At 23.4% G+C, this 14618-nt stretch overlaps 2 protein-coding genes across 4 annotated transcripts; one reads left to right on the top strand and one right to left on the bottom strand.

The window, feature by feature from the left end:
• Positions 1–3754, bottom strand: LOC112602853 (26S proteasome regulatory subunit 7). The gene is made up of 9 exons (XM_025351188.1): positions 3715–3754; positions 3533–3632; positions 2553–2590; positions 2321–2494; positions 2112–2251; positions 1872–2040; positions 1629–1793; positions 1170–1557; positions 1–230 (listed from the first exon to the last, which is right to left on the bottom strand). Exons 2-9 carry the CDS (start codon positions 3612–3614, stop codon positions 73–75), a joined length of 1314 nt encoding a protein of 437 aa, XP_025206973.1. The 5' UTR covers positions 3615–3632; positions 3715–3754; the 3' UTR covers positions 1–72.
• Positions 3755–3922: 168 nt separating this feature from the next.
• Positions 3923–12396, top strand: LOC112602838 (band 4.1-like protein 5). Of its 3 annotated transcripts, none has more exons than XM_025351160.1 (16): positions 3923–4238; positions 4396–4601; positions 5944–6048; positions 7514–7556; positions 7619–7795; positions 7861–8069; positions 8197–8285; positions 8840–9079; positions 9142–9261; positions 9539–9693; positions 9767–9880; positions 9944–10060; positions 10434–10530; positions 10596–10659; positions 10820–11284; positions 12155–12396. In XM_025351160.1, the coding sequence occupies exons 2-16, from the start codon at positions 4449–4451 to the stop codon at positions 12272–12274; spliced, it is 2268 nt and encodes a 755-aa protein (XP_025206945.1). In that variant the 5' UTR covers positions 3923–4238; positions 4396–4448; the 3' UTR covers positions 12275–12396. The 3 variants fall into 3 exon arrangements, with proteins under 3 accessions (XP_025206945.1, XP_025206946.1, XP_025206944.1); XM_025351161.1 differs by having other exon boundaries at positions 9539–9687; positions 12155–12274; XM_025351159.1 differs by having other exon boundaries at positions 9539–9687; positions 9767–10060.
• Positions 12397–14618: the final 2222 nt, after the last annotated feature.

Raw genomic sequence — 14618 nt, 5'->3', positions numbered from 1 at the left:
TATCTTTCAAGTAGACATTTAAATAATTTAAAATTGAGTACAAACCAATTTTAAAAATTAATTAATATTACATTAGTTATATGTCATATAACGTGGAGTAGAAGAGAACTTGGCATATGATTTGATGACCTTATTTACAGCTTCCAGGAAATCTTTTTCAGTAGCAACTTTTCGGCGAGCTCTAATTGCAAACATACCAGCTTCAGTACACACAGATCTTATCTCAGCTCCTAAAATTGTAATAAAAAAATTTAATTGTCTTACGATTAATTGTGATAAGACTGTTAAATCATTGTACAAAATTCAATATCAATATTGTCCATACCAATATATTTAGTCAGTTTTTTTTTTAAGCAGAAAACTGAGAATTTAGTCACTATGTTATTAATTTTAAATTAATAAACTTTTAATTTTGTTGTAAAATACAATATTAAATTATTATATTTTACAATAAAATTTAATGTTTTAATTAACTGTATAGTTTATACAGTAAAAAATTTGTTCTATCAATTACAAGAAAGCAGATTTTTAAATTTTTAATTGTTTAAATTATAATACTTATATACTTAAAAACCATTAAAATATTCTCCCAATATTCTTTTTTTATTTCTTAGATAAAATTACTTTAAGTTAATTATTATGCAAGTATATTATATTATATTGGTTTATTTGTAATAATACACAGTTATATTATTATTGTTTCAACACAAAATAATATTAAAAAAAAAAAAAATCAACTGGTCAAACGGAATATATTACAGTACAGAATGACTAAGATTACCAATTGAATTACAAATCATAGAGATAAACTACAATGCTTCAAATAAATTATTAAGACTTAAATAATTTTTTTTTTTTTTTTATAATAAAAATAAATCTCTACTTGATAAACAACTGTAGACAATAATACAATACACCCTAAAATATAAAAATCCTCTAAATTTCAAAATATGTTGAAATTTGCAAAATAAAGTATTTTTTAAAAAGTTTGCAATTTGATTGTTTAAAAATTTTCAGCCATTAAATTTATGCAAAAACCTAAAAATCTGCTTTCCATTAATTTTAAAATTACACAAATAACTGGATTGTTGGATAATTAAACTAATGGTATTAATTAAAATCATAAAAAAAAAACTATATATATATATATATATAAATTTAGACATTACCAGTGCTATTGGGACAAAGTCTAGCCAACAATTCAAAACGAATATCTCGTTCGACACTCATAGCTCTAGCATGTATATTGAAAATATGAGTTCGACCTTCTAAATCAGGTAAACCAAATTCAACTTTTCTATCAAGACGTCCTGGACGCATCAATGCTGGGTCTAACGTATCTGGTCTATTAGTTGCCATTAAGACTTTAATGTTTCCTCTGGGATCAAATCCATCCAACTGATTAATAAGCTCCAACATGGTTCTTTGTACTTCGTTATCGCCACCAGCGCCATCATCAAAACGTGCACCACCAATAGCATCAATTTCATCAAAGAATATCAAGCAAGCTTTCTTACTGCGTGCCATTTCAAATAATTCACGAACCATACGTGCTCCCTAAAATTTCATATATTGATAAACATAACAAACATTATTGAACAACCATTTATAATAAATTTTAATTTCACCTCTCCAACATATTTTTGAACAAGCTCAGAACCAATTACTCGAATGAAACAAGCATCTGTACGATTAGCAACTGCTCTAGCACATAAAGTTTTACCGGTTCCTGGAGGTCCAAACAACAAAACACCTTTTGGTGGTTCAATTCCCAAATTCACAAATTTTTCGGGCTAAAAATCAACATAATTTTAATTTATTAAATGGTAATAAAAATAATAATAGTTAAAAAAAATACTAAAAATACTAACATGCAATAATGGAGTTTCAACAACTTCTCGTAATTTATCTATCTGTTCTTTACATCCACCAACATCTGAATATGTAACATCTGGCTTTTCTTCTACTTGCATCATGGTAACAGTAGGATCAATTTTAGGTGGAAGTGGAATATGAATTTGATATTTATTACGGTCAACTCTACATTAAAAGTAAATAAAATAAATAGCACACCCAGATTTGAATTTTAAAGAAAGAAATATATTATTTACCCAACACGCATTCCTTCTTCAATATCAGTTGGTGCTACAGAATCTGCGAGATCAACAACAAACTTGGCAAATTGTTTGACATTAATTATATATTTAGGATCGTCTGAATCAGCATTAATAATTTTTGTACATCTGGCAACCTTATAAAATCAATTGTTCAATATTTATATATTTCATAAATTATAATAAAGGAACTATAGAGTATTTACCTGTAATGGTTGTTCATTTTGAAGAGTCTGTTTGTCAGCAGTTAAATCCCAAAATGCGGGAGGAGCTAATCCTGTATCCGATTCTTTAATTCCAGTTAATTCGTTAATACGTTTAATGACACCTTGGATATCATCTTCTACGGCCTTTACATTAATTGTCCATTGACCTTGGCCCTAAAAATATAATAAAGGTTATTTAATATATTTTAACAAAACATTTTTAACTACTTACATATGTTTTAAGCAATGCTATGTCCTCTTCATCCAAAGCTAAAAATTATATTAAAAATAAATTATTGTAAAACAAATACACATGGCAAAAGTTATCAAATATGCACAAATATAATAATAAATTAATAAAAAATATTTTTAAAAATTAATTCAATCAAATCTTTATTTTTTTGTATAATCCTCTCAAATTCAATCTTTTTTTCTTTTCCCTTTGCTCCAACTATATGGGGTCAGCTCAGCCTACACCTGAATAATGCTCCATTATTTTTTCACTTACACATACTATATTTAGTCTATTTGTCTCATCTTCAGTTTTTTTCTCAATTTCTTTTCTCTTTCACTTAATGCCATTGTCACTCTCAATGATGTTAAAATAGTAAATTATATAAAATAAATAACACAAAACATTTCAAAATTTTAATTGATTAACAAAATCAATATAAAAATTAAAGAAAATCATATTTATATTGAAGTGTAATTTAGAATTTACTAAAATTATACTATTCATTCACTTATAAAAATTATAAAAAAAACTTGTAAATACCACAAAATGTTGTAATTGTTACTTGATGTTAATTAATTAAATACAAAAATAATATACAATAAAAAAAGAATCATAATCTAAGCTTAAAGGTGTTATTATATATCTAAAGTAATTAAATATATAATTATTCAAAAAAACTTGGGTGAAAACTTAAAAAGGAAAATTTATCAGAAATAATTTAAAATAACTAAATAACCTGATTTCAAAAAAAAAAAACCAATATTTTTAGTTGATGTATAGCATTTAATAGTATCTTTATAAAATCCTCTAATAAAAGTTTAATTATCTATTACTTCATTCAGGAAAAATGGTTTTAAATTTTTATATTTCAGTATTATAATTAAAGATAAATGTAAATATTGGTGGATATTTTCAAAAACAAGGATTATTTTCAATAGATACAAGATAATATTATAATAAAATTATTTTTTAATTACATTTAATTTCTTTTTCTTTTTCATCTTTTTCGGGTTCATCTTTCTTCACTTTTCTCATTTCATCACCCAAATAGTCAGGCATCTTGAATAATTAATTTTACTAAAAAAAAAACGAATTAAATATAAAACAATTAACAATTATTATTAATTATAAATCTAAATAATTTAAAAATGGAATTTACAACTTGAATCCAAAATGTAATAAATATTGTATTAATATGTTCAGATAATGATAAAGCTGTTTTTCTTTAAAAATTAAACAAATAACAATTTAAGGTTAACAATGACTTCTCAACTTGGACTACACGAGCGCTCTCTTTAAAATTATTTCGGAACTACACTCAAAATTTGATTATTATGTTTTATTTATTTTCTAAGAGATAATGCAAATGCTCGATGTATGGCCAAACAATAATTTGTTTACGACTATATAGTTTAACACCATTAGCACTCGTTTAGTTGCTTACATTTTTCTTTATCGACTCCACCCCTAGATTGATTAAAATTTAAAACTAGTCTCACTATTGAGTTATAGAAATTGTATATTAATTCGTTCCTTTGTGTCTTTAATCTAGTGCTCTTCAATTCGTTACTTTTATTGTATTTTTGTTTTTTTTTTTCATTATATTGCAATCGCATAATAACGGTACCTCACCTGTCCAGTTTAGTGGGGCTTGTTTGGGTGAACACAAACACGGCCTGATAGGTACGTAAGTTAAAGCGTGCGTAAATGTAACTACTTGCGTTTCATATTCATGGATGTTTCAATAATGTCATTAATTATTTATTATTTCCCAATAATATCATATTCAATGTAATTTTGTAAATAAATCAAATTTTTATACATGATTTCTTATTTTCAGTATAAATACCATGTTTTTATTCTCATGACATTGTCCCTTTGCTCACGGTCGCAATGCTTCGGTTTTTGAGTAGAAAACGGGGTCGGAATGATCCAAAAGCTCGAAACATTAAAGCTGGGGCCGAACGTTTAAATCCTCCAAACAAGCATTGTATGCAATGCAGGGTTATGCTTTTAGATGGTACAGACCTATGCATTGAATTATCAGTAAGTAAATGTAAAATAATATTATATTGTTACATTGCAAAGTGTATTTTTCTTTAAGTTTTTAAATAAATGAAAAACATTAATTCCAATCAACATAAATTTATTAATTATTAAATATTTGTGTAAATTGTACCTAACTTTTTATACACCTATTGATTTTTTTATTCCAACGTTTATTACCTATTATAATTTTTAATTTATAATTATATTATTAACATCATCTTTGGAAGTGCTTTCTTTATTTTGTACTGATAGAATATTTAATATTATTTAATTATTTGTATAAATATAATTCTTGTTAGATATTTGTCGAATATGTCCAAAATAATATCATAGTTTAAATAAAACAATCTAATAATATAAGATTCTTCATAAGTTGGGCTTGGAAGTTGTAAGAGCTTAAAAAGGAAAAATGTAGATGAAAAAAACTATAAAATATCCATTAAAAATGATATTAAATATGCAAACAATTATTCTGAATTCCAAAAAAAAATAAAAATATATCAGATGTTTTTAGTAAATTAATAAAATATTAATACACATAAAAACTGTTAATAAGTGGTTTTTAATATAATTAAAAATATTTTTTTAGTATTTTTGAAATAATGATAAATATCTCCATTGAAAATTTTGAGTTTAATAATTGAAATATATAAGTTAAGAAAGAAATAAATCAATTTTTAAGAAAAAAATATGAGATATGCACTTTTTTGGCTAAAATTGCAAAATATGCAAACTATGCATTTTCAATTTTCAATTATTTAACTCTCTATTGTATAGTTCAGATTTCCAACTTAATCTGCTATAAATTGAGAACGTACAAAACAATATGCAATTCCCATAACTGAGCCCTTGTTATTCAGAAATTTTAGATATAATAATATTTTCAAAATATTGAAATTATACTATTAAGCTTTTGCCTTTTTATACCGTTCAACAAGAAGTCAGAAATGACTTATAAGTTAATAACAATTCTATAAGCTTCAAAAATAATATATGCTGTTATAATAAATTTAATGTTTTCGACAAAAACAATTCAACCTGCCTTGTTATAAATATATAATCAAATATACTGTGACTGAGATTTCAAACTGGTAGCAATTTCACCTTATTCTGCTTAGTTACTCTTTATTTATTCTTATACCTACAAATACTTCCAATTATTATATAATAAATTTAAGATCTAACATTTTTTTTTTTCTAAGTACTATAATATAATAATGAATAACTAACATCTTTTAAATTTATAAGTTTTTTTAATGTACAGATTTAATAATTTTTTCACTTGTATTCTTTATAAAAATATCAAATTAATCTTAAAATAATTTTTTTTTTTTTGTAGAAAAAGGCTGTTGGAAGTGATTTATATGAACAAGTTTTTTATTCATTGGATTTAATTGAAAAAGATTACTTTGGTTTACAATTTACTGATGCTAATCATGTTCAGGTAAATAAATATATATTTCTATTTATTTTAACTTGCTATTTTAGTATTAATTTTTATATTCTAATAAAAAATGTTTTTATTTATTTAAATCTCATCAATGAAAATTAATAATGATATCTGTCTATTCAAAAATTAAATTGCCTAATGAGAGAACTAAATATTTGAAAGTAAAAATGTTTAGTATATTTTTGTAATTTTCTAGAATATTCTCATTTCTGAATTAAAATTTTTTTGGTATGTAAATAATATTTAGTTTTTATTCGTGGAAATAAGATTTTTTAATTATTAATTAGGAGTTACTACGTATTTTATCTATTAAATTATTTTTTTTAAATATTACACTTTAAATATCTAATATTTTGTTATACACATATATGTATATAATCTTGTCAAAATATACCTTATAAACATAACTATCCATGTGTAACCATGTACAATAATTCTATATTTTTAATACTAATTTTATATGCCAAAACTATTTTAATTTTCTAAGAAGAACCAGGAATGTATTAAATTTACAATTTAACTTGTGTGATTTTTTTTTTTCAGACTATTTTCACCTTTTGGAATAGTAACAATTCTTTGATTTTCAACTTTGAATGTAATTTTTGTTTAAATTAAAACTAATTAATACCTTGAAATATATATATATATTTTTTTAAACAAATATAAATATTTTTACTCTTTTTAAACTTTTTTTCAATATTTCAAATTTAACAAATATTTCATACATTTTTACTAATTCAAAAAGCTTGAAAAATTTATATTTGAGATCCTCATCAGTCGTCATAACTATTAAAAAAATTTAAAGATTCTTAGGCACAATTTTTTGAAGTTAAATGTTGACAATATTTATAAATTATTTTGTTGCTAAAAATTTATAAATTGTTTGATTTTTACAGTTAAAAAGTGAAAATTGAATACAAAGTAGTTGTCTTATTAGTAGTTTATAGTATAGTAACCAAAAATATATTTAACCACATTTTTTTTTTTTATAAAAAATATAAATAAATAAATAATTATAAAGAATAATGATTTTAATTTTTTTTGTTGTAATTTAAAAATATTATTTGTGGAAACTTGAAGCATTTAATGCATTTTGTGATTTTTTTTATGTAACTGAAAGACATACAATACTGAAACTTCCGTATGTAATGAATTCCCAAAATTTAATTAAACCTACCATATTATTAATTGTAAAATAAATAACTTAGTAGAAATAACAATTTCTCTAAAATATACTTAGTAATATAGGCTTATAGTCTCCTCAGAATCATTTTTTTGTATACTATGATATATTGAAACATATCCATTACAGTAACTAAAATATAGATTCTGTTAATAATATTTACACATTTTATTGATGAATTTAAGTTCTATTGAATATTAAAAATAATATATACTGATGCTTATTATTTAATTTTTAAGTAACTAATGTTCATTCAAAACTGATTATTTTGTTTAGCATTGGCTTGATCCTACAAAAGCAATAAAAAAACAAGTTAGAAGTAAGTAATACATTTATATTATTTTTATTATTTAGAAATATTAAGTTTTGATTTTATTTTAGTTGGACCACCATATACATTTCGACTACGTGTTAAATTCTATTCTTCAGAACCAAATATGCTTCGAGAAGAGTTAACTCGCTATCAGTTTTTTCTTCAACTGAAATTAGATATCCACGAAGGTCGCCTTGAATGTACTCAAAGTACTTGCATTGAATTAGCAGCCTTGGCTTTACAGTGTATGTATTTTTATAATTTAAAAAAAAATAAAACTTTTATGTGCATTTACTATTTATTTTTATAGCTGAACTCGGTGATTATGATGAAACATGTCATACTCCTGCTGTTATATCTGAATTTAGATTTGTACCAAATCAAACTGAAGATATGGAAATACAAATTGTAGAAGAATTCAAAAAATGTAAAGGTCTAACTCCAGCTCAAGCAGAAACTAGTTATTTAAATAAGGTGAAATGGTTGGAAATGTATGGAGTCGATAATCATACTGTTTTAGTAAGTAATTGTATTTTATGTTTTCATATGCATTTCTTAAAAATTAAAATTTTCTTTACGATTATTAAAATATTTCAATATTAAACTTTTTTTATTATATATTGTTTACACAAGTATTTTTATTTAGGGTAAAGATGGATGTGAATATGCTCTTGGTTTAACACCGACAGGAATTTTAGTTTTTGAAGGCCTTCAAAAAATTGGACTCTTTTTCTGGTATGATCATAGTAAATATTTTATAATATAGATATCTATTGGGGAACTTCAATTAAATTATTAAATATGTATATTATAAAAATTATTAAATTATTTTAATATTATTAAAAATATAAACTTGTTTTAATTTTATTTATGATGATGTTGCATTGCACTATTCTTTACATATTAATTTCGTTATATTATTTAGCCCTTAAAATATGTGTACTTCAATTTAAAACTGGAATAGTAATTGTATTGAACTAACTCCCAATTGACTAACATTCTTTAAAGCAATTTCCTTTTATTTCTTTTTTTAATAATTAACAGAGTAAACCATTGTTTTATTTGACTTAACTTACTAATACTCTTTTAATCTAAATTAAAATTCAATTCCATACATAAACATTTTTAGACTAATAGTTAGTTATTTCATTGCTTTCAAATAACATTTTACTCTATAATAAAACACTGAGAAAATTCTTGTACCAAATAAAATAATTCTCTGTTTTTATATAGATATAATATTTAATTACTAGGTAATGTAAAATATAATTATTTTTAATATTTATTAGGCCAAAGATTGGAAAATTGGACTTTAAGAAGAAGAAATTGACTTTGGTTGTCGTAGAAGATGATGATCAAGGGCGTGAACAAGAGCATACATTTGTATTTCGATTACACAATGAAAAAGCGTGTAAACATTTATGGAAATGTGCTGTTGAACATCATGCATTTTTTAGACTTCGTGCTCCTGTTAAAGGTCCATCTGCTAGACAAAATTTTTTCAGAATGGGTTCACGTTTTAGATATAGGTAAATTTATTAAAACATTTAGTTTTAGTTAAACATTTAATATTTTTAATTATTTATTTAAGTGGCAAAACGGAGTTCCAAACAACTCAACTAAATAGAGCAAGAAGAACTGTTCAATTCGAAAGAAGACCAAGTCAACGATATGCAAGAAGACAGTCGCATGTTTTAAGAGAACGACAAAAGTAAAATAACTACATTGATTATAAAGATTAAATAAAACATCTGCTTAGTATTTATGCAGATAACACTAGCTCTGTGTAGTTTTAGTGTTTGGTACCATATTTATCACTATAATCTTATAAATCAAAAATATTGCTCTTCGTTTAAACAAGAAGTGGTCTTAAGATCACTTATGTAGAAATAATATCCTATCCATTCTTTATTAACTATAATTAAAAGTCATAATTTTACCTATATTTATTATTTGTTTCATAACTTTGTATCATAAAATGTTTTCAGAGATAAAACAGAAAAACAAAAAGTAGAAAATGAAAATGAAAATGAGAAAACGGAAAAAATTAATATTATGGATAAACCGCCAACTCCAATCTTAGATTCCAAAGATATTCATCTTGAACCAACTTCCTCATTGACCTCAAACTCTTCTGGTAATGGTAATTACATTTAATAAACCAGAATAGTATTTTCTAATTTAAATAAATTGCTTAATAATATTTTTATTCGCAGATATTGCTGAAGATAGATTGGATTCATTGTTAAAAAGTTTGAATAAAGACACTCCTTTGATCAACAACAAAATAAATGAATCAAATTCAGCTGATATAATCAATAAAACCGATGGTATTTTATTTTACATAGTATATTTATATAAAATTAGTATTATTTATTATTATATTTTATTAGATTTTGGCAAAGATCAAAATCAGTCCTCATCTCCATTACCAAACAATCGAAACATTACATTTAATACTACTCCAAGACCAATTCCTAAAGAACATTTGAAATGCAACATTTTAAAAGGTAATAAATGAAAACCATAGTTAATTGAAGGTTTTTATAATAATGTTGTTTTGAAAATTTTTTAATATATAACAATTTATAAATATAACAATATTATATATATATCAGGGCTTAAAATATGAATTATTAGTCTTTGTTTTGGTTTGAAATAATTTTTCTTGAACCAATAATGTCATGAAAGTCAAAATTTTTGGTAGATAAGCATGGTTAATTACGAACATAGATAATCAAGGTTTCACTGTTTATAAGTTATAAATATTCTTTGCCTATTAAAATATTTTAAAAACAGCCCCTTGGAAAATTAAATTTCACGTAATTTAATGGACATTTAATATTTTCTTAAATATTACTAACATTTTTATGCTTTTTCTAGCTAAAGTTGAAGAGGAAATGAAGAAATCTCCTTTGTCTTTGTTTGATCCATTATCTAAAGTGACCAACTTGCAAGATAATAATTTACTACATAATGGGTAACTTTTATTTTATAAACTAATTTTTCAATTATAAATATTATAATATATTTATTTTATTTTAGGGATTGCAATGTTAATTCTAAATTAAATTCTTTTGGCAAAGAACAAGCAACATTTGTATCTGTTGTAAGTATATACTTGACTAAAATATAATTTATTTTGTAGTGTTCCTCATTTTATGTATAAGGATTAGTTTATTTAGTTTTTTTGTTTCGCTATTGTTATTGTTTAGTGTTGTTGATTTGTTTGGTTTTTGTTTTTGGCTTATTTTTTGGTAATAAAAAAGGGTGGAGACAAACTGACATTGTCCCTTAATGGTGGCATTGCAACACCTGAAGAAACTAAACAACCATTGGATGAACAACCTACTTCTGAAACATCTGTGTCTAAAGAGGACCGTAAAAGATGTGCCACTCCAGTAACAGTGACCCATTTCTCTTTTGGTGAATGTGGGAAATTAGAGCAAAGGGTGGTTTCTCCTGAAAGAAGTCCTACAGAAAGTATGTCAAGCATTTTGTCCTTACCATTTAATGCCACATCTCCTACTAGCCCTCGTAACCCATTTTCGGCAAATCCGTTTATTGGTGATTCACAATCAGTAACAAATCCATTCTTATCGTCTTCATCAAATCCATTTGCTGATAATGGTATAAAAAAAGATTCTACTAATGATGTCGAAGTTGCTGTTGAACCAAATACTGGCATAAATGGTGTAACAAATTCTAATACTAAGGTAGTCCAAAAAAATCAGGTATGTATTTTCTTATTATTTACTTTATACTTGTAAACAATTAGTTATGGATTATTTTAATTTAAAATTTATGATCTCTTATATACAACATGAACTATTTTAACCATATAACTGATATTACATCAAAATGCTTTATTGCAATAAAATTGTTCATTACAGATGGTTATAGTTGAATACTAATTTCAAATACCTATATTCCAGCATATTAAATAAAAGCATTTTACAAATATTTCTTGATATTTTAATTAAGTTTTAATAAAAATGTATAAAAAATAATGAAATTTAATATTTTTTTAAAAGAAAAATTTAGTAAATTACTTTTCTTAACTTTTACATTTTCTATTTGTATATTTACTTTAAACCAATAAAAAAATTTATGAATATTTAAAGCCAAATTGTATTAATGAGATACCAGTCTTCATTACTATAGGTTAATATTTGTGTTAGCAGTATTAAATATATTAGTATTAAACCTACTTTACTAGTTTTGGAAATTTTAGTTTTTAATTTTTAGTATTAATTTATTATAGTATACCATAAAATTGTCAATAGAACTAGTTCATGTTGTATTTGAATTTATATTGATTGATTGCATAACCATTACTAACTATTGCTTACTTATTGTTGTTTTGTTTAAAATATAAAGTAATTAATAAAAAAAAAATGTATTGTTGAAAATTGTTTTGTAATTAAAAGTTGACTAAATTATGTATCACATTTTTATATTATAATAATTTTATTGAATCTTGGTATTTTTTTAAAAACTAAAATAATTTTAGCATATTAAGGTATTATCACATTTTTATAAATATTTATTTAAATTATTTAATTTTGAAAAGTGATTTCTATTATTTATGTATTATTTTATAGGAACCTACTAAGATGAAGCCTTTAAATCAAATTTCTCCTTGGCTAATTAGTAGTGGTGCTGAGACTTCATCAGGACCCAAAATAATAACCAGGAAGTCTGTAATAACAACTCAACTTTAAAAATGGTATGTATGTTAAAACTTCATACTCATCACTGTTATATCAGAAATAATGGAAATACTATTAAAAATTATGTTATTACTTAAATATATATATTCAAAATAAATTTGTGATAGAACACAAAACACTTATAGAAAAATAGTTAACTATCGCAAATTTTAATGTTAGGCATCACAGATTTTCCTTGAATGAAATATTTAACATTCTTAATGAAATTGATCTCTTTATTCTTTTATGAATTAAAAGGAAATTAAAATTGGAATTAAATTTTTTTTTTAAAGCAATAATACTTCAAATTGAAATATTTTGTATTATTTTTAGTCACTATTTTTATATAATACTTAAAAGTATTTAATTTTACTACAAACAATACAAAACATGAAAAAAAATATTTATCTTTGATTTATATATTATACATAAAATAATTTATTTTATTATAAGTAATAACTTATATTTAGAACAAATATAGATCAATGAGCTTATTAATTTATTTTTATAATTATTCAATTTTAATACTATTTGATTCAGACTGAAAATTGTATTATTAATCCATGATATTATATTTATTTTTAATATGATATTTTAAAACATTTATTCATTTTTGTCATCTATACTGTATATTTTAAGTATTATTAATTTGCCTGTATTTTCATCTGGGCTCACAATCATTTTTTATTTGATAATAAAAATAAAAATATGTTGATTAATAATTATTTTAAAATCATACTCTTAATTCATATTGAATATTATGAACACAACTAAATGAATTTAGGAAATGCCTTTTATAATTACGATCATTACATTTAAAATTTGTATAGAATTTTTGCTCTCTCTTTCTCTGTATTCAATAATAATGAATATTTGTAAAAATTGTTAAGTAATATGTAATATACTTTTATTGTATATCTTTTCATCTGAATGCAACAAAGATGTTAAATAAATTGTAAATTATATTTATGGTTCTTAACAAAATTATTTAATAGAAAATTATTAATTTATTGTTACTCAATGACATTAATATAATATATATCTATGTCTAATTAATTCAATAAAATGTTATATTATTATATATTTTTAAAACTGTTAAAAAAAAAAATTAGTGTGTTTTTGTATACTTAATGTTGCACTATGTGTGTTGAACAAATTGCCGTTAATTGTGATAATTATAATGCAGTATTAATTTGTTATTATTATTATTATTATTTTTTTTTTATTTTTACTGCAGTTATAACAAAAGTTCATTAAAACTCTTAAGTTATACATTTTGTTTTTAATGAATGTATGCCGTCCTTATTTTATTTTGTATTCATGTATTAATTTAAGTATTTAATGATTGTATCTTGTAAGTTTTATACCAGTTGTGCCATAGTTTGTAGGTGTTGTATAAAACAACAGTTAAGATAATTTTAAATTAGATATGTTCTAATATGGTATTCGTGTGCTGTACATGCATAGTACTTTTATTATGTAAGTAAAAATGAAAAGGTAACTTAATTTTCATAAAAAAGATCATTTAATAATACTTTATGTCATAAGTTTTTTGTAATTTATAATGTCTATGGATACCCAATATTTTTAATATCAATGTATGTTATAAATGCCATTTTAGAACTAATGAACAAAATATTTGGAAGAATTTGTAATATTTTGTAGACATTACATTTAGTTACTAAGTCAAAACATTAACAGAGTTTAAAATCCGTCCGTTAATATTAAACTATACATGTGATTAGTAATAAAATATTTATTGAAAGTATTTGTTTAATTTATATTAAAAAATTGTTCTATTCAATTCAGTATAATCCAAACCATGGATATAATCAGCTACCACGACATATTTCATTTGGTTTGACAAAGTACAGGAATGGCATTAGGGGTTGGCGAGCTGGTGCTACAGCCTCCCCCTTCCGTAAAAAAATATACAGTAGTATATAACTTATAGTAATCTATGATATTATTACTTAAACCCAACCCATGTACAAAATATACCTACCCCTAATCCTAGAAAAAAATCCCTGCAAAGTATAAAAATTAGTTACTACCACCACCCACTTAGTGCAAAATAATGACCAGCCACATTATTGTATTATAAATACAACTATCACAAATATGCTTGCTTTCCTCTCAATTTATCACTCCTATTATTATTAATTATTAACCTATTAACTACTAATTAGTAATTAGTTATTATTTCTTACATATCTTCATAAGTTTATTTTTACTCATTTGCAAGTTACAGTCTCTTATTCTCTTATGATTATAAACTTATACCTCAAGCTTAACACTGATACACACACTAAAAATATCAATGCTACAGATTATATTTATTGTTAAATATGCCGCT

Source organism: Melanaphis sacchari, unplaced genomic scaffold, assembly GCF_002803265.2.
Source record: "Melanaphis sacchari strain LSU unplaced genomic scaffold, SCAv2.0 Contig91_pilon_pilon, whole genome shotgun sequence".
In the NCBI taxonomy this organism is placed as follows: Eukaryota; Metazoa; Arthropoda; class Insecta; order Hemiptera; family Aphididae; genus Melanaphis; species Melanaphis sacchari.
This window is presented reverse-complemented; position numbering and strand designations above follow the sequence as displayed.